The sequence below is a fragment of the Osmerus mordax genome, chromosome 15 (genome assembly GCF_038355195.1).
Source record: "Osmerus mordax isolate fOsmMor3 chromosome 15, fOsmMor3.pri, whole genome shotgun sequence".
NCBI lineage: Eukaryota > Metazoa > Chordata > Actinopteri > Osmeriformes > Osmeridae > Osmerus > Osmerus mordax.
The window spans coordinates 11,205,801-11,233,753 of record NC_090064.1 but is presented as its reverse complement, the minus strand read 5'-3'; the positions used below and the strand labels follow the sequence as shown (position 1 = coordinate 11,233,753).

Sequence of the window (27,953 nt, the reverse complement as noted above, 5' to 3'; positions counted from 1 at the left end):
CCTCACATTGTTTCTGAAACCCTGTTTTTCTGTATTAAATGTTCTCTCATCTTGTTTTGTGTGGTCTCCCTCCTTTCGGGACTGGCATCCATGTATGTGCTGTGGGCCAAGTAGCGATGGCAGAGTGCTTAGCAGAGAGGCACCAATGTGGCACACACACTCATTAGACATCTGGGGCTGGAAAATGATGGTGGTCGGGGTGCAAAGAGGCTGAGAGTCCATGGACCATCCATTTTTCTACTGGAGGAACTGAGTATCTTCCATCCCCCTGCATTCATCACCAAGAGAGAAGGCAACTACCTTCCCAGCATCTCTTGAAAAACAGAAAGATAAGAAGAGAGGAGCAAGCAGAATGACCAGAAGGATGTTATGGGCACAGAAGGAATTTTGAAACCGTTCTGGTCCTGTGTTTCCACTGGCCAGTCCCACACAGTTCTAGCCACCAGTGCAACTTCGCTCACTAGCTGTGAGACAAACTGCTCCATCCCTCTAATAGACTGTCGTTCCTTACAGCAAGAAGTCTAACACATGTTTGGAGGAGATCAATTCTGTTATTAAGGGGATGCTGCCTACAGTCAACTCTCCAAAAAATGAGAACAATCCAACTTTTATTGAAGTACATTTAATTGGAGTGGAGTGTATGAAGGTCCTGGAGATGTGATTCAGAGTGAGGCGATGTGGGTGTGGCAAATGATATCCCTCCGTCAGGCAGACGCCTGTCAACACTGACATGCAAGGGGGAGGGGTACATGTCAACACTGCTGAATGTCTCGTCTTTTGCTGGAGTCATCACGTTACAACTTACAAGCAGGATTGTTGTCCTTCTTCACCCTTGTCAGTGTCCCTGTGATGTGATGTCATCATTGTGGGACTGTTTTTTTAGAGGTTTTACTCTATGGGACTTGTGTAGAGAGAGAGAGAGAGAGAGAGAGAGAGAGAGAGAGAGAGAGAGAGAGAGAGAGAGAGAGAGAGAGAGAGAGAGAGAGAGAGAGAGAGAGAGAGAGAGAGAGAGAGAGAGAGAGAGAGAGAGAGAGAGAGAGAGAGAGAGAGAGAGAGAGAGAGAGAGAGAGAGAGAGAGAGAGAGAGAGAGAGAGAGAGAGAGAGAGAGAGAGAGAGAGAGAGAGATCATGACAACTTACTGCAATCTCTGAGGAGATGTTATTTCACAAACTGCATCTCTTCTGGAAAGCATCTCTCACAGCTTTGTTTAGTAAACCCAAATGAATTTGTTCCGCGTAATTTGATGTGGCTTTTTTTCCTTTCCGCGAAGAGTGGAAAAGTGTGTGAAAGTTAATATTTTTTAGATCATTAATTCAATTGTCTGGATGAGGGTTACACTTTTATTAAGCGTCTGCTCAATTAGTTCCGACACTCTCTATTGAAAGCTTGTCAGTTGACAGACAGGCGGGAAAGAGGAGAGCATTTTATTCCGTGAGCGGAGAACACTAGTGCAGCTTAATTAACCTTTCCTCGCACAGAGAGGAAGGATTCACGAGGTAATCAATGTGCGATACAATCGAACTATGCAAATATGGACAGGAACCCATTTCCTGTGTTCTCCGTGTGGAAGGAAAGTGTCGGTATACTTCCTTTCTCTGACGCTATGCTACACCAAGATAAGATGACTTTCGACACATAAACACATCAAAAGTGGTTTGTAGTCGACTACATAATAAAACAGCCATCCACTGATGAGTCTTTTGCAGTACTTCATCATCATGTCATGTTTCCAGTGAGGGACTAGGTGTTTCCATGAGCTGTGACCAATGCTGATATCCAGAGGGTGGATGAAGTCACACACTGCTAAAGAGAATTGGTGTTGTGATCAACATTTATTAGTCATCCTTATTAAAGCTGTGATGAGTAATCTCAAACTCGAATGTGGACCGAGCTTGGCTATTGATGAATACCGGTAGCACCCAGTCACAGAGGTTAAAGCTACAAATAATCTTCTACAAATAATCAGTTAGGTATTAGCTGTAAAGTGAAAGAGGAAGAGAAGGAGCGGGATGCCACCATGGGTTCATGCAGGCAGATCATTTCTGAGTGGTAGTCCCAGGTTGGTCCCAAGATCCTTCTCTCTGCTGGCTGAGAGGCTGGTGTTATCTCTGTCTCTCTGTGTCTGTCCTATGTCTCTCTCTGTGTGTATTTGTCTCACTCTCTCTGTTTCTCTCGCTCTCTCTCTGTACATGGATGTCTCTGTGTTTGCTCCTGTAAACTGGGAGGCTTACTGATGGCGGCAGTCTCATTAAAGACTATCTGCTGTTCCCCGTGCTGCAGAGACGACAGAACAAGAAGCTTTATTGGAGGCATTGTGGAGGGTGAACACACAGATGGCAGAAAACAGCAGATGGAGAGAAGACAACTGTGACATTGAACTGGTTTTAGTAAAGCTATATTTGCTCTGCTGTTCAGACTTTGCATCTTACTCATGGCACAGTATATTCACAGGTCCAAAGTCATATGAGGCTCCTAACATGGAAGATGATTGATCATGATAGAACTGGACTCACCTGTTTGGCGCCGTAGTGTTAATCTTCTGCAGGGAAAGCAGTGAGTGTATGTGTGTATGGCGGGTGAGCGTTTTCAGGCTCTGGTGTGGACAGTGGTGAGAGGCTCCCTGATGCTGAAGGATTAGGATGAGGTCAGGCCACAGGGTTTTCTCTGGACCTCTCACACACTCGCTCAATCAATCTCCAGATACACATTCAAGCACACACATGCGCCTCAGGGATGTACCATAGTCTAAATCAATCTCCAGTTGGAGGGCTACTGGCTTAGAAATCATCTGTTCATGGGTCATTCTTTGCCGATGAAATAAAAAATAGATTCACACAGTGTTCAGCCAGGCATTCATGTTGGCCAAACTGTCCATGTTGATGAGGTAGCTGTAGATCGGCCCTTTGAGCACACCGTAGAGAAAATGTCATCCATTAGAGCTTGTAATCATGTTTACGCCATACAGCTATAAAAGTTAAAAGAAAAAATTACATGAATGCTTTTGAAACTCATACTGTACTGATTCACACCGACACACACAAACAAGCTGATTTCTATGCAGCGGTGTGTCGGAGTGGATCTGGGCTTTTGTGCCTCTAAACCCAGACCATTGAGAGGCTCAGTGGCTCTGACTGCCCATTTCCAATTTTAGGCTCGACTAAGCAAGTTTTCTAAAGACAGTGGAACACAGAGATGAAAGAGCCAGCTCAGATGAGATATGCAGTGTACTAGAGCTGTGCTTTCATAAGAAAAGACCTTAACATATGCAGTGAGTTACAGTACAACGACTATCACTGTGTTTACTGTTCCTTTGGACCTCCTGCAGGTGATGAGAGAACATGGTTCTGTACAGTAGGTCCTTCTATCTTTTGGTGGAATTCGACCAGGCTTCTAGACTGGATGAGCTGTTCTTCTGTCTCACTGTGGAATGATAAGCAGACCTGTGTCCTGTACTCGGTCACCCAAAATCCTGAAATATAAGACACACCTTCTCCCCTTCGTTCTTTCCCCATTCCCCCCCTCAACCCCTGTCTGAAATCCAGAATGTCTTAGGCTCTTTGTCATTCAGCCAGTGCAGAGGACTGTACCACACACTTTTCTTTGCTATCCAACTCTATCTTCCTTCTTGGGTGTCCTGTGTCACCAGCTTTTGAACTGATGATGACATGCAGAAAGCCGTGTGGGGACAGAAGACGCTCTGTGGTTTCTCCCCGGGCTTGAGACCCTGTGTTTTAGGCCGTTTATCACGTGCTTGAGATTAAGGATCACAAATGTCGATTTATTTTGATTGTTTGTGTTGTGTTTTTGACATGTTCGTCAAAGAAAAGTGGAAAGTTCACTTTTTACAAGGCCCAGTCTACATTTACTCAGCTTTTAGACAATTGAAGTGTGTCGATGTAAATGTTTAGATAGATAGATAGATAGATAGATAGATAGATAGATATATTTGCGGAGATTCACTGTAATCTGGACCTGGAACTAATTCCTTCTCCTTTCTCTCTTACTCCCTGTCTTGTCTCCTCTCTCTTCTCCAGTCTCCCCTCCCCTCCTCATATGTACATCCCTCTCTCCCCATCTCTCTTCATCTGGTCAGGATTTCTCGAGGGCAGAGCTTGAACACAACATTAGTCTCTATCTAATTACCACCCCCCCCCCCCCCACCACCACCCCTTCCCTTCCTCTGGCTTCCATGCAGAATGTAATTAACACTTTGAAAGCAAAGGAGATTGTTTTTTATTTATGGCCCTTTTTCACACCTCATTTTCTTGGGGGAGGGAGGGGGGGGGGGGTAACAGGACAGCGTCAGAGGATGGCAAAGATAACTGTCTTACTCCCTTCTTCCAGACGGCAAGGTATTCTGGACCAATGAATCATCTTGTGTGTAATGTACCACCAGTGTGTTGAATTTGTCTACATATTGGGAAATACAAAGTGCAAATGTGTCCTTTTGGGTTAACGTGACATAGGAATGGACAAATTGTCGACTACCCGAAGCATCCATTTGCATTTCCCTGTTTGCAGTCTTGGCTCGTACATCTGCAGATGCCAGGGATACACAGTCTTGCTTGCCTTCATTTGGAGAGATGGGACTAATTTTTGGCTAAATACAATGTCTAGAGTAATAGTGTGGAGCATGACAGCTAGCAATACTAGGGATGGGTAGTGAGAGGGAGGGAGAGTGAAGGGGAGGGAGGGAGGTTGATTTTCATTCTGTGGGAGTGTGTTATATCCCTGGCCTACACTGTTTTGACAGTACAGTGAAGATTTCAGCCAGAACATCCCCAGTAATACCCTAAACTCCTTCCACAGGGATATAGAACACGAGTGCGTTCTGGGTGTTTGTGTGTGTTTGTGTGTGTTTGCATCGATCTGTAGCCCACTACCCTGTCTTCTGTCTGTCTCGTCTGGATAGGTGCTGTCTCTCCTGTAGTCGTGTCATTGAGTTCACCTGGAACTATAATAACAGCCTGGGTTTTAATGCAGACAACCGCAGCAGAGGAGCGTGCTGGAGCAGGTCGGAGAGGCACACTTTCTTCCTGTTAATGATAGTTCCCGTACTTTTGGGAGGTTCTCCTAAAGAGACGGTTGGGCCTCTGTGTATGTTTAATGTTAGCCTGCAGTATCAGTCTACAACACAGCATTTACGTGTTTAATAAAGCACCAATAAGAAAGGATTATCCTTTCAGAGGGCTGATGCTAGAATTATCCAACTGATTAATCACAGTGGGCCAAAGTAACATTATTGACTTGATTCATGGTGCTTGTTTCATTAATTGCACAGCAGTCCCAGCCTGGTCGCCGTATCACCTCAGAGCGAACAGGAAGGTGTTAGCAGACCTGCAGTCAGCCTCTCACTGCGCTGCCATAGATCTCCTGCCTCATCTGTCATCTTATAGCTGATCTGAGAGCCGATCCTGGCAGCAGCTGCCATCTGCACTGGAAACTCTTTAGTAACACATCATTCTCAGTCTCCAGGTTGGCCAAGCGGTCTCACACTTGTGAGGTGTGTCGTGGCTAAACACCCTGAGAGAGTTCTCCAGTCTCCCTTTCCCCTCTGCCACCCTTCCTCTCACCCTCAGGGCTCATCCACTTGCACTTGGATGACCCCATAGGCCCTGAGGGCTTAATTTCCGCTTGGATGTGAGAGAGATAGAGAGAGAGAGAGAGAGAGAGAGAGAGAGAGAGAGAGAGAGAGAGAGAGAGAGAGAGAGAGAGAGAGAGAGAGAGAGAGAGAGAGAGAGCACTTTGTCTGTTGGAGTCATCTGGCCAACATCAAATACAATCTGAGGTCTTCTCTCATACGCAGGGTCGACCATAATAGATGACTGGTGTCTTTCTTTTAACTTCTCTCAACTAGACAACAATCAATCACTCTGTGTTCCTTAATTAATCATCTGTGTTAATAGGTCCTTCTGCCCTGTAACATTGTGTTGCTTGTTGTGTGGTCGCCATGTTGGTTTGCCTGCTGTGTTTCATCGATCTGTTAGTCTGAAGCATTGCTCCCTATGAATCAATACCCTGAGACTCCACACACACATGAATCCCTGTAGGAGTAGCAGGACAGCACAGAGCCCAAACACACAGAGGAATATTCATCCTGTGAAAGTTCTGCAACACTCTCTTCTCCCCCTCACTCCACCTTCCCTTGGACATATACAGTGGAGCTCTTGTAAAGCTCTGAATTGTTTTTCTTTCTTTCTCCGACTCTCTGTCGACACTCTGTCCTAATCCAGTCGCTCTCTCTGTCTGTCTTTGACCTCTACCATAGAGGCCAAGTTTACACTTTTACAGGAGATTAGTTAACAATAATAAGCCAGCTGGGCTTTGAAAACCCCTGGCACGTGATGTAGTGATGGCTCCCCTATAGAGCACGCAGACATTAAAAAAGAGAGAAGGGAAAGAGGGAAGAGAGAAAGGAGAGAGTAGGAACGTCGTTTAGTGGTGCCATTTGCTTTCCACATCATCTTCTGTGGCTGTGCATGTAAAGTGGTGCTCAGGGCTGAGTTATTTGCTGACATTTCCCAGGCTCCCAGCTGGAGAATTCAACCAGGATAGCCCCTCCCCCTGAATCAGTGCTAACGATGAAAACAACTCAGACTGATGAGAAATAACTGCAATTTAGTGTTTTTGTAGGATCTGTGAAAAATCTTCCGGCACTCAATAATGGTGTATGTCTAATCAGGCGTCCTACAATTCTCCAGATGCATTTTTCTGTCTTTGGAGGATGTGACATCACATTTGTGCCTGCTACCTCACACAGAGAATCATAGTCTCACCTGAGTAGCGACAAAGAGCATAGTTGGCTCTATCTCAGGGGCAGGGATCTCTTCAACCCTAGGGCTACAGCTGCAGTACTGTGTGTTTCTCCCTTCCATGGCATTCAGGGGCCATGTTTAGCCCTTGTTGGCCCCTCTTGGCCCCAGTGAGAGAGGTGCCTCCACTCTCCAGGGTGCTTGGCAGGGGTTCTGGCACCCTGATGAAACAGCTTTCTATGGAGGGTGAGAAAGTCCCCTGTGACAGCCAAGGAGCAAGGAGTGAGAGGTTGTGCAGACAACCGCAGCAAACCCTCTGTGCCAGAAAGACTTCGTTCCAGCCTCATCCTACCTCAAAGCATGACCACACTCTCTCAAACTTGTATGGAAGCAGACAAACGTACACACTGTAGCACAACAACACAGCTATAATACACACATACCAGTATTCTCTAGTGTGGACCTGATGTGCGGAAATGGCCTGTCAGGGGCATTGAGTCAGGTAGACAGCCAGAGAAAAGAGGATCCAAACCTCTGACTACAGAGTGGGAGAAAAGATAAGGAAGGAGTGCAGTCTGCACCTTTACTTTGTGATTTCACGACCTTCTCAGTGTCCCTACAAGGTCTAAGTGTGACCAGGTTACAGTCCTGCTGCAGCCTTGGGCTTTGTGGCGCGGACAGGCGTGGGTCAAGCAAGCGGAGTGGCCTGGGGGGAGAGTCAGTGAGAAGGCATGCTGGGTATTCAGAAGGAGAGAAGGGGGGAACCGGGGGGGGGGGGGGGGGGAGATTTCCTGTCACACAAAAGCAAGGGAACACACACATGCAGGGAGAAGCCTCGTCCTGCTGGGAGCTTCATTTAGGTGTTCCTCAGGGGTCCCTGCACAGTGCTTTCTGTAACACCTCACAGAGAGCGTAGACTCCCCCCAGCCAATGAGAGGGTTCATTCTTCCTGAATCAGAGAGGTGACCTACAGTGACAGGAGAAAGAGAGAGTTCCCAACGCAGGTGCAGCTTAAAAATTGTTGACTCATCGTGGCCATTCACAGAGGAATGCTGGGAAAAGCACTAGCTTTCAGTCTTTGTTTTTTCCAGCCATGGTGTATCTTGATATGTCCTGTTTTTGACTACTCTCTAGCATATGTGTTGGGATAAAAGCAAATGTATTTTGGAGTGGAACAGGAGATTGGTAATCGAGGTTCCCCATGGAAGGAAATGTACTGTGGCTGTTGATGCAAACCATCCAAGGCTGCAGTGACCTGATAGACATAACTCAACCAATGACCAGAAGTTGATGAGGCAAGAAGGGAAGGTAGTTGGGGAGGGAAAAAGAAAGAGAGAGAGTTAAATAAATGCTTGGCTTCAGGAGCTGTATAAGACACCCTAACAACAACAACAAGATTGGGATCTGCATAGTAATTAGCCACCTACCACAGCAGTACGTCCTCTAAACAGAGCTGTCTGTTCTGACTGCCTAATAAGAGGGCCTGACACTGGGGTTGGCACTTCATAGAAGAGTGAGCCATATGTGTTGGCGTGTTTAGATATTTATTATGTTATCTTGATGATGTCCTTCTCAGGAGAAATTGTAAAAAAAATCTCTGAGCCAGAGATGTACACTTGTTTTATGTAGATAAGGTTCTGGATGTCTCTAACTTATGAACCCTGTTTTGTCCTGTGCTCTTTGGCTCTTATGTAAATGTACTTGCACCCAGAAGCACATTCTGTGTAAGATAATTGAGCATTCTCTGCATGTGTGTGTGTGGTCTCTCTGTGCAGGGACTGGTCTCAGTGCTGTTTGCTCCACAGATACTCATTATAAAGTGAATCTGTCAGCTTCCACTTTGGGCGCATTAGCATCTTAAATCCCTCCACTCCACTCTCACCTCTTAATTCTCCCCTCCCTTTTACTCTCACCTCCTCTTTCTCCCCTCCCCTTCACTCTCACCTCCTCCTTCTCCCCTCCCTTTCACTCTGACCTCCTCCCTCCCTCCCTCCCGAGTCCCGCCTGTCTCATAAGAAACACAGAGCCGTGTCCAGCAGAGATTGGGCGGCTGTAGGTGAGAAAGCAAGTGAGAGGAAGAGAGGGAAAGAAAGATCGTAAGATGGAAGGAGGGAGAGCTGAGGGCTAATGAACAAGACAACAGGAAAGCTCGACGGAGACAAAGCCCGCTTTTAATTAAAACCCAGGCACTGGTCTTCTATCATAGAACAAAGAAAGCTGACAAACACAGTGTTGTGTACAAGCCAGCTGCATTAGCATAGCTGAGATGACATGGATGGTTGTTAACTGTCAGCCCCAGGGATCACGTCATCCAGGGTTAGAGTCCGGGGACTGGGAGTCTGGGAACCCGGGGGTCCCCTCAGGAAGAGGGGTCCTGGAGGTCTTCCTATAGATGTAGAATAAAGAGCATTACCAGTGGGGCTGTGTCTCTTGTGAGGGTCTTCCTCATTCTCACTCTACCCTGTAGCAACACAAGGACTGCTCATTACCAAGCTGTCAGTCAGCTGTCTGCTTTTTATTCCAATAGAGCGGTGTCTCATTATTGGTCACAGCTTTTTAATCTTGGAGACAGGGACGAGCAAAGGGGTCGACCACTGATGTTGGTGTGTGTGTGTGTGTGTGTGTGTGTGTGTGTGTGTGTGTGTGTGTGAAGACTACTAAAACAGCCATCTGTTTAAGCCAAAGGGATATTTATCTCCAAGGGTGCGAGAGTTGTCCTCTAATGGTGAATTATGAGTTAATCAGCAGATTAATGGTGCAACCCAAGGCAGCTTCCATATCTGGACCACTGCCTTATTGACTGTGAAAGATTGTTTTCTGTAATTACTAGAGTGCAATCTCTCACTGGTGAACAACAATACAGCAGCCCAAATTATCCTGATGTCAATTGGTCTACATAAACAGGGTAGAACAGTTAAGGATGCATTGGCTGGTGAACCACATTGATTGTGCAGCGATATTGCACCAATAAAAATACTTATTGTTCTCACCGGAATGTGATTTTAATCCTGGCATAATGATTTCCTGCTTGGGGTCTCCTAACTAGAAGTAATTCACCATCATCCTGATGATGTAATGGATCTTCTCTATGTCCATTCAAACGAAGTTGTATACCAGTAAACTGCTCTACAGGTTAGTAAATAGTGACAGACCCCTAATCATCCTTTCTGTGCTTCCTAGGGGTCTCCTATGACTATGTGCAAGGGCTGTCGCTGGCGGACAAGGATGTGGCAGTGGACGTGAAGCTTTACAGCCACAGGTGGCGGAGGTGGCTATCCCCAGAACCGCGCAACATGGACAGTAACAGGGCCAGCCAGGACCAGGACCCCGAGCCGGACCAAGACCTGGATCTGCCAGATGCCTTCCCTGGTCTGCTCTCAGCCCAAGAAACAGACAACAGCTCCCAGATAGAGGTAGGCTATACTTTAGCACATCGCCTTACTCTCATCCAGAGAAAGATTTATCTGAGGAGTGTAGATTACTTCAGAACCTATTTGAGAAGCGCAGATCTCTCCAGAACCTCTTTATGGAGTGGAGAACTCTCCAGAACGTCTGTGAGAAGCATTGCTCTCTCCAGAAACTTGTTGAGGAGTGAAGATCTCTCCAGAAACTTTGTGAGGAGTACATACTTCTCCAGAACATTTACATTTACATTTAGTCATTTAGCAGACGCTCTTATCCAGAGCGACTTACAGTAAGTACAGGGACATTCTCCCCGAGGCAAGTAGGGTGAAGTCCCTTGCCCAAGGACACAACGTCATTTGGCACAGCCGGGAAGCGAACTGGCGACCTTCAGATTACTAGCCCGACTCCCTCACCGCTCAGCCACCTGACACCTGACTCCAGAACAGAGCTCTGTAGGTGTGGGTAATAAGAAACAGGACTAGACGGTATATCCAGGATATATGAGTGTCAAATTAGGAGCAAACTTCCTAGGCACTCATTTACTCGTGGACTGGGAGACAGAATCATATAAAAAATCCTTCAAAAAGAGATTGAAAAAACACACACACACACACACTCACACACACTTTAACACATTTAGACAGGGACATATTCAGGGCCAGGAAATGAATACCCTCCAAGTCAAAAGGCCAACAGATCCAGGACAGATTAACTGCTGGGCTTGTCCATGTGATTGAAAGGCCGGGCCCAGGGTCTGCTGTTATTATACTGAGCCTGACGCTCATGGCGCTGTGTGGTAATGATGGTGGCCGAGGTTGCCAGACAGCTTGTTAAGTCTCCCTCTGCCTTGTAATCATCCTATGTTTGCAGCTTTGTTGCTGGTGAAGGATGCTTTGATTACACACATCACACACACACAACACACACACAACACACACAAGCACATGCACCCTTCTCGCTTCTTTTCAAAATGTTTTTATCCCGAGGTCATTTGTTTTTGTTGGGTGGGATACTGGGGCTTTTAGCACAAAATGCCCTATAATTTTTTCCTGGCAGTAGCCTATCCCCCCCTCTATCAACCTGATTGTCTTGTCCACCGTCCTCGTTCTAACATGGCCGCCATAGTGGCTTTCTGATGCCTCTGACATCCCACTCGCGTCCTCAGAGCTATGGGTGAGATCTTGTGAGATGGCAAACTGACACCTCCAACCCAGCACCTGGATGTAACTCTAATGAACGTCTGTTCGCTGCAAGGCTGAGGAGGGTGAAGAGAGGAAGGAGGAGGGTGGTGGCGGGGTTGGTGGAAGGGAGTGGGGTTGAAGAACAAAGGTAAGATGGGAGCAGATGCCAGGTAATGAGAAGAAGGGGATGAATGTTCGATCAAGAGGGTAAAGGGACAGAAGATGGAACTCTTGGCTCACTAATGAGCCAAGGCTGCATCATTGCCTAACTGCAGTTCAGTTTTGGCACCCTCCCAAACTGGCATGTGCCACACGTTTCCCGTACAGCACCCACATGTATCTGTCTCGGCCTCTCTGTTCACACAACCTGGACTAGCTACCGTGTTTGGGCTAGATGGTGCCAGAACAGCAGTGTCCCAACTCTTCTCTATCTTAATCAACTTTGGGATCATAACAAACATGCATACAAGAGCAGACTCTGTGACGCCCAGCGGTATGAGTCACTGGAACGTTTCCCAGGATCCAGGATAAAAAACCCTGGCACTGTGGTCCTGATGAAGTCTTCTAACTGTTGTGTAAGTGTGTGTGAGCTTATCGTCATTATCATACTTTGTGGTAGCAGTGGCAAGGCCTTTTGTGTTGTAGATGCATTTACTGGAGCCTGAGTTGTGTTCAGAGGATGCCTTGACATGTTGAATTCCTCACACTTTTTCCGAAGACAGCAAACACATAACTCCTCTAGGATATATTGATGTTGATTAGAGGTTTCTGTCATCTTGCTGAGAAACTACACACGTGAAGGCCAGTCCTATAAAGACTTCTACATAAACTATAAACAACCTTCTAGACCCTCAAGGAACACAAATCTGCTTTTCCTTTACAGGAATGGTCCTATTTGTTCACACAGTGCTTCAAAAGTGTACTATCTGGTACAACAATTTGTCAGTTTGTGGATGCATTTTTTTCTCAGTACCAGGAATACTTGGGGTTTTATTTGTGTGCTTGGGAAAGAGTAGCAGAAAGAGACAGCTCTGCTCTGTTCTCATGTCAGTGCCTCTGTTAGCACAGTTAGCTTTGATGTAGGCAGGAGGGAGAGATCTGTGATGAAGTGTTGCTATTTGATGCCTGCTCAGGTCTGTACAATACACACACACACAGACGCACACATGATCTCCCCTCTCTTTCTCTCTCTGTCCCAGGGGAGCTTGTACATTATTACATTCTCCATGTGTATACTGTGAGACAAAGACGGAGGAATAATTTTGTAGGTTGGGTAACTCTCATTCCTTCAGTTCATTTCCTTTTATTGTTTGTTCATAGACTTATTTTATATTCAGAATGAGTGAATATGAATCAGCATTTTCCTTTTGTATCCAGGGATTAGTGTATAATGTTCATTTAAAGATTTCCCGAGAGATAGAGAGATGTGTCCCCAACAGAGATGTGTGTTATATGTCAGACTGACGGGTAAGCCAAAGTGTATTGCTTGTGTCTTCTCCAGATGGGCTCACTATACTCTGCTGAGGTTTCGCTGCTCAGTACATCAGTGCTTCTTTGCAGAGAGCCATGTCTCATAGACGCTCTAGTGCGTGTCCTCTGGTATGTACTAGAAGCTACCAGAATGTTCAAATGTTTATATGAGGAGTGAGACCTGCAGCCATGAACAACACAGCTATAAGGGCTGGTGAAGGCAAGCGTCCTTGGTGTATCTGAAAAGGAAAATCTGATTTGATCCAGCATTCTCTTCCTGACTTCTCCCACATCTCTTGTTTTGTCTCTCTTTGTGTGAATATCTCTCACTACTAAGGCCACAGTTGCATAAAAAAAGCACAAGGCAGGATAGCAGTAGGCTATCCTTAAAACAGAAAGGGCATTTCAAGCTTTCATATTGACCTCGGTTCTGTTTGTTATCTGCACGTTTCATGTCTGGGATCAAAGAGGTCCAGGCCTTGGTGTGTGGTCGCTAGCCAAACAGCACACAGTATCTCAGCTCAGCACCATGGTAGTTGGGCTGCACCACACGCCACCACCACCACCAATCACAACATGGCACCAACAGGCAGGGGTACGAGCCAGGCGATGAATAATGGATCATAGATATAACCAGCCGATGGGAAAACGCCACGCTTGAGTTACGACTTCCTTTTAGCACGGGTGTGTTCCAGCCATAGCCTGATTTAGTGTACGTGGGAAGAGATAGAGACAGCCTGGCAGGAACGCTGGCAGACTTTGATTTCATATTTCTGAGCTCTGTTTGTCGTCTATTGTACATTTGAGGGAGAGGTTAAAATATTGGTCATCTCATTGGCTCCTGTGTTGTAAACACACGGTTAACTGCACTGCGGTGGACACTGCACTATCTTGAAGGACATTTCCATTACAATGAAGGGTTTGTTAGGTTAAGAAACAGATAACCGACATCACCCATAACAAAAGGCTTGCAAATGTTTCTGAACATCACATTTTCTTCACTTTTGCAGATGCTACTCACCATCCAAGCGCTTGGCAATAAATCTGCTTGGCAGAATCTCCCAGACATGACAGATCTATTCAGAAATGAAAACACATTGGCAGAGAGATATTGAGGTGTCACCCTCATGCAATATTGATGCAGCATCCAGAGTAAATGTCTCAAACATAAATTGGAAAGCGAATTTGAGATTGTTTTGTGAATTGAATTTGAATTCACACAGCATGTGTGTTTTCTCCTCATAGCGCCTACGGTATTCTGAAACGTACAGAGAAATCAAATTGTTTTCAGCGTTTGTGTGTGCGTGTTCCAAACTGTTATTGGCAGTAGGGTATTTTCCTCTCCCCCTCAACACTATAAAGAGCTGACAGACTGGGAAACACATTCACATTTGACTGACAGACTTGAAATCCCACTTCCCTCTCCCTGTCCCCTTCCAGTTTCCATCCATCCATTCATCTTTCATTCCATAGTCTGTTTGCCTGTCAATAGTCTCTGGCTCCCCGCAGACATCTCTGGCATCCCTCATAGACACAGCCTGCCCACCTCCCTGATCACCCTGCAACAGGGAAGAGGAGGGTCATCTGGGAAGACTCCAGCCATCTTGCCCCCTCTCACCTCCACAAGGTTACTGTCCCCATAGATTTTCCCCAAATAAGCCCAAACATCTTGTGCTGATTAGCAGGAAACGTATCCGCCGGTGTGAGGTTGTGTCAACTCTCTTTACAAGCTCTCGTTTCCTTAACTTAGAGCAACATGCTGAGTCAGACTGATTATGGGGGGTGGCTGCTTTAGCTAACAAGTTTTGCCTGGCTCTTTTTTATATTAGGATTTATCTTATGGCCTATGGTGATGTTCATCCAAGGTCTACCAATTCATCAAAAGTGATTCAATGTCATCTGAGTGCCGGACTACATTAAGAGTTTTAAATAATTCACTAATTCCACTGAGATTGCAAGACGCCTAACGAGTCCTTCTAAATCCCGGTATTTTAATGGTCGTCTTTTGGACCATATATGACGTTCTTTCTCCTTGATGTAAAATGAGATAAAAAAAAAAGAGCATGTCGACATCAATTATGTATTTCTTTAGTTTTACACAGTAGCTATTTGAAAGATAATTCTAGTTATAAACATGTCAAGCATGTCACAACACCCTGTGATATTAAAATCCACAGTGTATAGTGCTATTATCTCTGATTTTGAAAATCTCCCCTCTCCTGGGGCAACAAAACAATCTACCAGTCAACAATAATGTGGGGATTCAACACAATTTGGTGTTGTTTCTTGGTCTGTGCTTGTTTTCCCTCTGAGAACACACTTTCAGTTGACTGCTTGTTAGGGTGCACATCCTTCATGTCCTGTCGTAGCATAGATGATGCAAAGTGCACAAATAATTCCTTTCATGATCATTTGGATTACTGTATAAGGTCTGTACTTACATTCATCCATCCACCCATCCATCTTTTCACCACTGTCAACATCTCAAACCTTTAAAGATGAGTCAGAATTAAAACAGCATGAAAGGAAGATTCTGAGAGGAAGAGACAATAAAAGCCGGAATAGCAGAGGCTAGAGATATGAGCCCCATGACTGACACGCGTCTCTCTCCTAACAGGAAGCAGGAAGCATGTTTTTAATGGTTTCTTATTTAGTAGTCATTACTGCTTCTGAGACGCTGACTTTGCCTATGAGAAAAACTCCTACAAGAGCTCACTTGAACTGCATAAAACATACAAACACACAACAAACAGACATACTGGTAGTAATATTAAGAGTTTTTTATTCCTCTGGAGACCCAGAAGTGTAAACATCCACTCGCAGGCAAAAACGCTCCACTCCCAACAGTTTGGAGATTAGATGGAGAAATCATAATATAAATGTGTTTGGAAAAAATGTCTGCTTTAAGGTTGTTGAGATGTTGTCTCTGATAATCCTTGTATTGGACATATTGGCTTTAGTCTTGGAAATTGCCTCCGACAGAGTTTGTGCTTAGAGAGATGAGATTTAGTCTGATGTAAGCTGAGGAGTGCAGGGAGAGAAAGATGGTCCTGCTATACTGGAGAAAGTCACTTCATAAGCTGATAGAATATACCACCCCCCTCAGTCTCTCTCCATCTAAGTAAATCATACAGAGTTCAGAGGTCACGTTCACTCTCACACTACACACAGGATGCTCAGAACAACCCCCTTTTCTTTCTTTTTTGTACTCTGCCTCTCTGGAACTCTTGCGATTCCCTCACAGAACTAGTTCTGGGTTATTTTGTGTGTTTTTTTGTTGACAGGAGGACACAGACCACAACTACTACACATCAAAGAGCTATGGGCCAGCGGATCCCACGAGCAAGGACTTGTGGGTAAATATTGACCAGATGGACAAGCAGAAGGTGAAGATCCATGGGATTCTGTCTAACACGCACCGACAAGCCGCGGTAAGACTGCAACACACCTCACCCGTGTTCACATACATCTCACATCTAAGACATCTAATAGCATCTAGTTTCTGATTTTGTTTGCATGTGACTTTGTCTTGCTAGGGGCTGCCATAACCCCTTCCTCTCCCTTCACTACCTCCCCACTAACAGGCACTCTCAGTAAGGTACATAATGATGAGGTCACCACTATGGGACAGGAAGCAGCACAGTCCTCTGAAGGGGGGCGTGTCTCAGGAAAGTGCCCCCAGAGTGAACAATGACTGGTAGAAAGACAGAATGGAGTTCCCCATTGTGTATTCTGCCCCTCCACCCTCAGTAGGCATGATTGATTGAACCATACAGAGTGGGGATTTTTTATTTATTTTTTTGGCCACAGAAGGCCCCGGAAAGTGAAGCAAATCTTTTGGATGCTAACAAGAATAAAAGAAGGAGTGGATCTGGGAGCTGTGTCCTGAGAATCAATAAGATAGAGGGGAATACAGCCCTCTCAGCAACCCCTGTCCCTCCACACTCACCCCCTCTCGGCAGAGAGGCGGACAACCAGAGTGCTAGGAAGGTTCCAGGAGGGATAGGGAGTGCGTCCCTTTTTCCATGGACACACATCACCTTCCTCCTGAGGTTAGAGTTCAGGCAAAACCTTTACAGTTGCAGTATAGGAGCTGTAAGAGTACATGCGTTTTATACGTTTAACAAAAGGCGCTTTTATGTACAGCAGAAAGTCACGGATCGGAGGTGCATAGTTTTAACAGCATTTTGGTCAAGAGTCAAGGAACAATCTGTATTTACTAGCCACAGCCCACATCTCAGCTACCAGGCACTCTGAAGATTAATAATATCTTAACTACAGTGCAACAATAACAGCTGAATTACAAAAGTGCATAGTACATTGCAGCAAAATCAACATTGTAAGTGCAACATCAATCAATTTCGTGGGTGCAGTCTCTTGCCAGACAGTGGTACAACAACATTGAGAATACATACAAGTTCAGAAAGGACAAATTAGCAGGTATCACAAGAAGTAATGTACTGCTTTGTGGTACGCCTGCACACTACGCAAGCAAAAGACTAGCAGCCCAGTGGAAGTTTTGAGGGTCTTAGGGGAGGTCATTCCACCACTATGGAGCATTGAAGGAGAAGAGTAGACGCTGCTTCACCACAGTCCCACAAAACATCAGAAGCAACCCTGACTACTGAGCCCTGAGCTGGAGGTTCACCAGCCGGGCCAGCGTACACCCAGCCAGTGTGGCCAGGACTCAGGGCCCACATTGAGGTCAGGATCAAGGGTTCCTGGCAGTCCCCTGTGCCCTGTGTGTAGGACCAGCCGCAAAACACAATAAGTTGACAGGCTCGTAAAACAAGCAAAGCCACGGAGGTCGACATCATCAAACTGCAGTAGTGCTACTAAGCTGTAGATGGCTTGTTTAGACCTGGTAATTACCTGTGGTATACCACATGATTAGTCCCGCTGGTCTAATCCTGAATCACATTGCTGCGTGTTTACAGGGAAAACTAGATTTTCTACCTTAGCCTTCTGTTTTATGACTGTCTATTAGCTTTGCAGATGAATACACTGTAAGCAAAGCTCTCAAAGTGATTCAAGATCTAATTTTTGTACTTATTTCACATTATAAATCGTAATAGAGAATTGACCAAAATAGGTAATATTTTAATTTGCACTTTTTAAGAGGTACATGACTGTCGGATGTTTAGAAAACAACAGGAACTTTGAAGTATTTAAAGGTTTATAATCTCTGAGAAGTAAAGGGTTGGTAGCAGTACTGTAGCTCTCCTGGAGCTGTGTGTCGGAGGGTTCCTCTGAAACTTAATTCCATCAAGATGGCATGTTTTTCTTTCACTTTATGAATGTTACAAAATGCTTTTCTTTGGAAGGTTGACATTGTTTTTCACCCAGGCAGATTTATATTTGCTTAAAACAATTCATAACTTGACCTGTTATAAATATGGATAGTCAGCACCCTGGAGGACTGGAGAGACAGACCTGTCTCTCAGTCTCAGTGTTTACATTACACATTCTCTTTCTGACTAAACCTCAACTTGTACCCTAACCAAGAACAGAGTTTGTTTAGTTTTTCTCTTTCTCTCTCTCTCTTTCTCTCTGTCTCTCTCTCTTTCGTTATGTCTCTGACCCGCGTTTTCTTTGTGTGTTTTTTTTCATGTAGAGAGTCAATCTGTCCTTCGATTTTCCCTTTTATGGACATTTCCTGCGTGAAATCACCGTGGCAACTGGTGGTAAGTGGACATCCTCTCAGTCAGGGCCTCCAGTTGGAGCCATTACTGTGTTATCTTTGGGATTATACATGCTGGGTTAGACCTTTATTGCTGCACGCTTTGAAAGGCTATGTAATGAGGTTAGTCAGAGGAGCACCAGATGAAAAGAAGTCTTCACATTGAGAAGAATAACAATTGTAGTCAAGTATGCGTGTGTGAGTGCATGTGTGCATTTGTGTGGAAGATCTACCTACTGAAGCTGTTGCCTCCGGTACCAACAGTTCAACAGCAGTTGAACTGCTCCATCGGCAGGGAAGTACTAGATGAAATGGCACTTCAGAAACCACCGTCTGGCCAACACACCACAGTACAAAACCACTAACAGCTCCATGCTCTCCCGGCCCGGCTGCCAGCTAGCCTGGTACCTAACCACACAAGCCTGCCTATCAGACTGGCAGGAAACCACTCTCCCTGCTGTGGTACCAGCCAGGCCCAGTGTAGATCAGTCTGTAATGGGAGCAGACCCGGGCCAGGGTTTGGGTTTGGACTGGGGAGGAGATTTCCTGAGCGGGTGAGACATTCTGTGTGTGTAGCATTGCGGGTGAGACCAGTGCAGGGTGTGTGATCGAATGTTCAGTCAGGACTTTCCACAGTCTGTGGGAGAGACCGCAGTCTCAACCAGCTATTATCACATCAAAGTGTAATGCTTAACCCCCCCCCCCCCCCCTCCCCAACCATCCCACCAATGTCTGCCCGTGTTAGGCTGTTATTGTAATAAAAGCAAAGTAAATCTTCATCATTATTGTCATCATCAGCAAAATGTATCCACATATTTATTCATGACTGTGGGTGGGAAAACGACGTCCCATCTCACAAGTTCATTGGGCTGAGTCAGCATGAAGCAGCGTGGACCCTTCGGGAGAGTAAAATGGAGGGATGAAGGAGAAAGGAGGCTGTTAGCAGTGTAATGCAAAGGAGATTGAAAAAGAGAAGGCCACCTCAGCTATCAGCCCTTGGCAGACTGCCTCTGGGAAGCCAAGCTCACACACCTCCATTTGAGGTTCTGCCCTTCTTCCCATCCCCCTATCCAGTCCTCACGCCCCTTCTCCCTCATCCTCCCTTCCCTCTGCCCTTTTCAACCAACCAGCTCATGCTCGCTTGTCTGCCTCCCATCTCTCCATCTCTCAATCTGTCCTGAGTGACTGTCACCCAGACTGAACACCAGTTTGCTAGTGTGGGATGGTATGTGTGTGTGCCAGAGCTATCTCCCTGTGCAGCCTAACGGGGAAGAGGCACCATGAGCCAGACCAGACAGACTCTCACACCAACAGTTAAACAGTCAATCATTCATTTATTCGTTTATAGAGCCATTGTGCACAACACGTGCCATGGTAATAAAATCGGTTGTGTTGTGTGACGAGATGTAAGTTGTGGCAGCAGAGCCAAGCCCATTGCGGGTGTGAGTGTGTTGTCTGTGTGTGTGTGTGTGGGGGGGGGGGACAGGGGGGGTAACACCAGTACACAGTCCAGCTCCACACAACCCCAGCTGTGTGATGCCTTTACTGGGCCAACACAGGCCGCTTGTCAAACACATACACTTGATGCGGGATGGATTTAGTGCCTGTGTCCCTCGCTAGGGGTTGGTAAGAACACACACACATGCTCACACACACACACTCAGAGGAAAGAAAAAACAAGTCATGGACAAAAGGGACAGATACAGCAGGGAGAGTATAAAATGAACTCCTCTTCTTCTTCCTCTAGTCCTCCTGTTTGTTTGTATTACGGTCTCTCCTCCAAGTCAGGCTGCCTCAGCTCAGCCACTCCTCTGCAGTCATTATGATCAGAGCTGGACAATGAGGGCAGCCTCTCTTCCTAATTGAAGAGGTAGTTTCTGTAAGAGAGATAAGATGAGGCCTGAGCACGCTCTAGGCGAGAGAGATTCTGCCTTTGTGTGCGTGTGTGTGTGTTTGTGTGCGTATCCCTACTGTTACACGTCTGTGTGTGTTTGTGTCAGCATGTGTGTGTGTACGTGTGTGTGTTCGCAGGAACCCTTCCTGGCGGTTCCCAGTTCCTTCAGGCAGCTGTTTTGAACTATGAAATCTCCACTGAGATAAACAAAAGCAGAAAAGGGAGAGAACAGTGAGCTGTTTAACAAGAATGTCCAATAAAGCCGTGGCCTGGTCAGAAGGGACAGTTAATTCCTGCTCATGTTATTCTTGGGAATATGCAACACTCTGATAGCTGCACATGTAAACACTGCTGTAACTGGAGAGAAGGAACACTCATTTTCTCTCTCTCTCTGTCATGCTTTTTCTTACTCTCTGTATTGTACGCCACTTTCCATCTCTCTGTCTCTCTCTCTATTTCTCTCTCCCTTTCTTTTAATTCCTTTCTCTACCCCCCACTACTTTTCTTTCATTTGCCCTCCCTCTGTCCCTAGTTTTATCCTCTAAGAGTTTTTCTCTTTTTCTCTGCCAATCGGCCATCGATGCTGATCAATGGGCAGTTGATTAATCATGCTTTCCCCCTCCTGCCTTCCTCAGTTTCCCCTTGCTCTGAGTGAAGGCTCTAATGAATGGGACCTGCTGCCTATTGAGTGGCTGTCTGCCTGTCTGCTCTGAGCCGTATTGAGAGGCGGCCTGCTTTCCTCCAGGCTGTCAGACAGGGGGGCTTGTGTTTGGAATGGATTGGAGGGAAAATCTCTTCTCGAACCCAGCAGGCCGGCAAGCATCTCAGTCCAAAAACTAAAAAGTTGCGTGTGTGATTGTGTGTGGGTATATGTGTTTTGTTTGCATGACCGCAGGCTGTGTGTTTAGATGGCCTGTATGGTGCTGTAGATCTTTATCCTGCATGCCTACCTTTGTGCTTCTGAAAGGGAAATGAAACATGAAAGAGGTGGAGGAGACTGTGGAGGAGAGAAATGAAGGAGGGAGGGTATGAGAGAGTACATGCAATTCAGGGATTAAGTTGAGGGTAAATTATTTGTGTCAAACCCTCTGTGAGAGGGCGTGGTGAGATAAGGGCCAGTATACTACACACACACTCACACACACATTGGAGCTCGGACATGTTTACATTCAACTCACAGCTAAGCTCACTGGAGATAAACTATTTAGCCAGGTAGACATAACTCTCCTCCCCTCTCTCTCTTTCCCCCTCCCCTCACCCCCCTTCCCTCGCCTCCTTCCCAACCTCTTAGAGAAGGGCTCCGTTGTTGACAGCAGTGATTCCTCCAGGGCAGCCTGCTCTTGGCCTCTGCTCTGATCGATGTGCGTTCAGCAGGCCAGATGGTGTTTGCCGAGACATATTGGGACACGATATGGCCTCTTACTGGCCACAGCTGCGCGTGACCTTTCCAGAAATCTTTTTTTCCCTGCTGGGCAAAGTTTGGGACTTAATCTATAAGTCAAACTGTTACTTTTTTTTACTCTCTCCTTTTTAAAATGTTCCCTTGCTTGCTCTCTCAGCCTGAGAGACTCCGATCCATCCCGGCGCCGTGAGGTGATGGATGGTGGTAATACACAGGAGGCGAACAGAGGAGCAATGAAGCTTCTGATGGGCTTCTGCACCAGCTGACTTCGCTATCCTGCGTGGCAGATGAATAAATTAACGCGCTGTTTGTTTCTGTATCAATGTTCATTTTTTGCCACTTACGTGAAAGCACCGATTCTGGTAATGAGTTGGTGGGAGGTCTCTGTCTCTCTGTCATCCATTAATAACAGCACCATTGAGAATCATGCTAATGGATGCACTTCCAGCTTGTTGATGATTAATTGTGCGCTGCTTACAGTGGAGACTGTATCATTTAGTTATGTCGAGAAAATCAAGCCAGTTAACAATGGTGGTGATTTTTTATGGCCTAAAGCCCTTAGTTCTATTGGTGGAAATATTAATGCTAAAACATGAATTATAATTTCAGTTCTTTGCTACAAGATTTGTTTGGGGAAGGCACTTTACGGTTTTGTCTTGATAATGCCTTCATCCACAAAGTGAGGTGCATACAGATTGTTTTGTCAAGTTGGGTGTGAAAACCTTGACTGGCCTGAACATATCCCTGACTTAAACACCATCAAACTGTTTGACATCAATTCTGACGCCATCTGCAAACTAGGTTGAATCACCAACTGTAACATCAGTGCCCAGGAATAGGGATTTTCTATATGATACCATAGGTGTCTTCTCTAACCCCTATACAGTCTGTCAGACAGAGCTGTGAAACATTCTCTTGGTACCACCACATGAAAATACCATTTATAATATGAACTGAATGACTCTGCTAATTTCACCCTGAAAGCCCTTCTCATTGACTCCTCTCTATTCATGAACCTTAATTAACTAATTAATCAACCTCGCTAGCTTATTCCTGTCAAGCAGCCTGTTGATGTGGACCAAAGGAAGAGAGCCAAGTGTGGATCACTAGTGGAACCTGAACCTGACAGACAGGGGGCAGCACCTGACCCTCATAACCCCTGCAAACACACCTGCTCAGACACCTGTCTGGTCTAGTTTGAATAGTATAGTAACACAAGGGTGGTTATTGTCAACAGTAGTTTGTTTGCTGTAAAATGGAGTGAATTGGTTTAGCTTTTAGTTTGTGGTAAACTGAGTCTCTGTATAAGTGAGTACTGAGTCAGCTAAGTTGTCTCTGTCTCGTCCTCAGGGTTCATCTACACAGGTGACGTGGTCCACAGGATGCTGACGGCCACCCAGTACATTGCGCCCCTCATGGCGAACTTTGACCCCAGCGTGTCACGGAACTCCACTGTCATCTACTTCGACAACGGTATTGTATTCCAGGAGCTCGTAATCTGATGGATTCTAATCTCTTTTAAGTTTAAAGACAGGCTTGACAGGCTCTCCTGTTCATTCTAGTATGTTCATCTGATTCATTTTCAAACTCACTTCATCAAACCTGGGAGTCAGTTGGCTGAGTGGTGAGGGAGTTGGGCTAGTAATCTGAAGGTTGCCAGTTCGATTCCTGGTCATGCCAACTGACGTTGTGTCCTTGGGCAAGGCACTTCACCCTACTTGCTTCGGGGAGAATGTCCCTGTACTTACTGTAAGTCGCTCTGGATAAGAGCGTCTGCTAAATGACTAAATGTAAACCGTATATATCATTTTTTCTTCCACCCACCACTATCTATCTTCAGTGTCTGTGTGTGTCGGAAGAGTTCAGCCTCATTCGGCGTGTATAAACCCTTTAGTGGATGGAAAAACAAGGCCAGCGTGTACTTTGTGTACCCCCCCACCCACCCCCACCCACCCACACACATACAATCACCACCCTCCCAGCCTGGCTGTATTTTTAGCAGAGGGAGCCCCAGATAGTGCTGCATCTTCCCCTTCTGAGCTCAATGCATTTTAAGTAGGCTTAGGACTCGTATCAGGCCAGCCTTAGTGCTGACTGGTACACTAGCACAAAGGAGCAGCGAATACACCTCCGTCCCCCTCTCTATTTCTTACTTCCTCCTACCTTTCCCTCCCCTCTGCCTTCCTTATCATCTATCACCCCCCCCTCTTTCTCTCTCTCTCTCTCTCTCTCTCTCTCTCTCTTTTTCTCTCTCTCTCTTTCTCTCACTCTTTCTCTCTTTCTCTCACTCTTTCTCTCTAATACTTTCTCTCTCTGTTACTCTGTCTTTCTCTTTATCTCTCTCTTTCTCTTTCTTTTACTTACTCTCTCTCTTTTTCTTACTCTCTCTCTCTTCTCTGTAGACCAGATGTGTGTTATTATGGGGTTTCCTGTGGCAGTAGACTCCAGCACAGTTACTCCAAAGCTGTCAACAGAGAAACAAAATCTCGACTTTACTTTGGAAGAAGAGCAGAGCTAGGGAGCCTGGCTGTGTGATGGAAAAATTGATTACTTGTGTTAACAAACCTTTATTGCTCTGGTGCGCTGCCAAATGGCAGGGCTGCCTGGCGATGGAGGCAGCGCTCTCCTGTCAATAGGATCTCCACAGCGCCTCCGCTAAATCAAAACAGTATGGAGGCTAATGTGAGGCCTGCTCCATGGAGGGGCAGGGGGGGGTACTTTTGTCTGATTGAAGTTTGGCACGTTATCAGCAGTAGGTGGCCCCAGGTCAGGGCCTAGGCTCAGGCTTGGGCAACGTGATCATAGAGGGTTGAGTGTGGTTCTACCTGGTTTAGTGTGGTTGTGTTCATGTGTGAAGTCTTCATGCATTGGGGTATTTAGTCTTGAATGATCCCATTTTCTCTGGGGTACTGTGCTGTTCTGTAGGATGTGGACAGTATCTGATCATCTGTGGTCATGTTTGGCACACTGTGAACATGTTGTGCATGGTTGTGACTGTGCCCCTCCTTTTTGTAGGCACCGCTCTGGTGGTCCAGTGGGACCATGTCCACCTCCAGGACAATTACAACCTGGGCAGCTTCACCTTCCAGGCCACACTGCACAACGATGGACGCATCATCTTCGCCTACAAAGAGGTCCTGATCTATCTCTGTCTCATTCATCTCTCTCTCTATCGCTGTGTCTCTTCCACACTGCCTCCCACTCTCCAAGTCTTTTCCTCTGTATATTTTATAATCGATCTTTCTTTCCCTCTGTCTCTCACTCTGTAACTCTCTTTCACTCTTTTATTATCTATCTATCTCTCCCTCTCTCTTATTCTTTTCCCCTCTGTCTTTCTTTCTCCCCTCCTCCTCTCGTTCTCTCCTTGATTGAATTGATAAATAAAGCTCTCCACTCAGGGACCTCTGTTTTCATTCAGGGTCGTTACAGTAGTTGATGCCGCCGTGACTGACAATTTAATGAATTTTATGATCGAGGCTGCTTGAGAAAATATGACCTAATCTTGGGTTCTGTTTCCATATGTTGGCTTTGGTTTCTAACTTTCAAACCATTCAAATGTCAAATGAGTCTTGGATCTATGCAACATCACCTCATATGAAAGAGTTTATATTTATTACATTGCTATGATGGTGTCTATTGAAATTTGATTTAAAATTATGTGATAAACAAGAAAAGGAGACATGGAGAGAGTATTAAATTGGACGTGTTAGGGTGCTTTAACATCCATTAAATAACATTACTGCTTTGATCCCAGGTGTATTATTATCCGCAATATGTCTTTCCATATCTTGAGTCTGATTGGATCTCACAGTTCTGTGTTTTGAAAGGGTCTAGGAAATGATCTTAATAAAGATAATAAGAGTTTAATAATATTGCAATGTTATTCTGGGGAAGAAAAATCTTTTTTTTTTTAAGATTACTGAATGCAAGATGAATGTTGTTTACTTCTCTCTCTCTCTCTCTCTTCCTCTCTCACCCTCTCTCTTGCTTCTAATGATCCAATCTTATCAGTGACTACTTCTCTCTAAGTGGACTTCCTGCACCATTGTGTAAAACAGACTTTAGTCTTCCTGTCAGGGGCATATAATTGTCAGTTCGACCTGAGATGAGAGTACACTGGAAGAACTAGAGAGGGTACAATTTCTGGGGAAATTGTAGGGTGTGCTTGCTTGCGTCGGTTGCACAGGGGTCCGTTTTTGGATGACATTTTTACAACTGATATTTCTGTATATTTTATATAAAAATGCATACTTATTATTTATAAAGATTACATAGATTTAAAAGATTTTTTTGCTGCTCATTTACAACTGAAAATACGAGTGAAGTGTAGAATGAAATAGATGTCTTCTCATTTCCCCTGCAAGAGGCAGCCTCATCGTTGAATCAAAACGAATAAATTTGACCTAATCTCAATGACTTAACCCTTGTGCTGCCTTCGGGTCACATGACCCAAAGGTTCATAACGAACCATCGTTGTGTTTACCCAATTTTACCCAATACAAAAACAAATACAAATAATTTTCTTTTTACCTTTGCAATGTGGGGGATCTGAGACAGCCCAACGGTTAAAAGAAAATGCTTCACTTTGTTTTTGTATGCGGTAAATTTGTCGCAATACGACGGTGGGTCACAATGACTGATGGGTCACAATGACCCGAAGATAGCACTTAAACGTCCTTTTAAGTTTTTCCCTTCTCGTGATATTTTAAGGCATTTAGCCTACTCATATTGCATCCATTCATTAATAAAGAACCCCCTTTGAAGATTATTCTACGACGTTACCGGCAGTAGAAGATGGAATCGCGATTCAAACAGTACCATCTGCTAACTGAAAATATGCCCCCAAAAACGTAAATAAGCTTGACATTTATTTAGTGGAAAATCGCTTTCACGCGTGTTTTCGTGACGTTAGTGACGTAGTGACGTTAGTAACGTCAGTGACTGTGGCTAGCAAATTAGCCACCGTCAGCTTCACTTTTCACCACAAAAACGCAATTTCTACTTAAACCATGCAACGGAACGTAAATAAAAATACAACCAACGCAATCGCTAACAAGACGAACCTTTTGACACCGCCGTTGTGTATGTAGTCCAAATATTGACTGATCCTTAGGGGGGCGAAAATAAATAATAAATAAATAAATATATATGTGAGAGAACAAAGGTTGTGCCCTTGCCGAAGACAAAGCACACCCAATAAGGTCTGCAAAATGGTTCTTCAGTTGTAGAGCGACCATTTGAAAAATTCTATTTGAAAAAGTCCTATTGATTTACAGTAATAAAAGAAGATTCTACATATTATGTTTTTTTCTTAAATCATTCTTATTGTGAGATTTTCAGAATTGTTCCATTTATAAAGAACCTTTCTGGTTCTGAATACCACCTTTTTTTTAACATGTCCTCTGATTCATCAGCATCAGGGTCTGTCAGGTGGCCTGTGTCTGGGTCCAGGCCTCCAAACGCCTCCATCTGACAGCTATCACTGGTGACTGATGTCTTTACTCCTTCTCTCTCCATTCCTCTCTTCCCCTTTCTCCTCTCCTCCAGGTCCCTGTGGAGGTGTCAGTCATCAGCTCTGTCAATCACCCTGTGAAGATTGGCCTCTCTGATGCTTTTGTGGTGCTCCACAGGATTCAACAGATACCCAGTAAGTTCCACACCACCCACACTCCGGACACACAAGCTACGCACACTGGACACACACACACAGACACACACATTTAGGACACAGACACACACATGCAGGACAGACAAAAGTATTCTCATTTTAAATCTACCCAGTAAGCCCATCTCAGTAATATATGTCTCAAAAAAACGATATTTCCATTAAACTTTACATTCTGTCAGGCCATCTGTCATCATATTTCCCCCTCTCAGTGGACAGGGTACGGGCACAGGGCCAGTCCTGCCTCCTTACAGGCTCTGCCAATTTAGACCCATTACAGTAAAACACAAACGAGAGTTGAGAAATGCATAGCCTTTTTATATACTTCTAGATAACTGCTTGAGGCCTCAACAAAAATAACGAGTTGTCAGAAATGATTTATTCCTTAATTTAACGGTATTTGTTCATCGTGATATTATGTGTTCATTGTACTTTGAGTCTGAATCTGATTAATTACTTTTATTTATTTAATATGGATTACATTTATCGTTTTTGAACGTTTTG

The 27,953-nt window shown here is 45.1% G+C and overlaps 1 protein-coding gene across 1 annotated transcript in view; it reads left to right on the top strand.

Moving 5' to 3' along the window:
- The window catches only part of plxdc2b (plexin domain containing 2b), a 57,098-nt gene that overhangs the window by 12,922 nt on the left and 16,223 nt on the right, over positions 1–27,953 (top strand). Inside the window, exons 2-7 of the mRNA XM_067251843.1 lie at positions 9,933–10,165; positions 16,093–16,239; positions 18,423–18,492; positions 23,135–23,257; positions 24,800–24,918; positions 27,332–27,431. Of these exons, the coding sequence (XP_067107944.1) occupies positions 9,933–10,165; positions 16,093–16,239; positions 18,423–18,492; positions 23,135–23,257; positions 24,800–24,918; positions 27,332–27,431 (792 nt within the window). The remainder of the gene's footprint in view (positions 1–9,932; positions 10,166–16,092; positions 16,240–18,422; positions 18,493–23,134; positions 23,258–24,799; positions 24,919–27,331; positions 27,432–27,953) is intronic.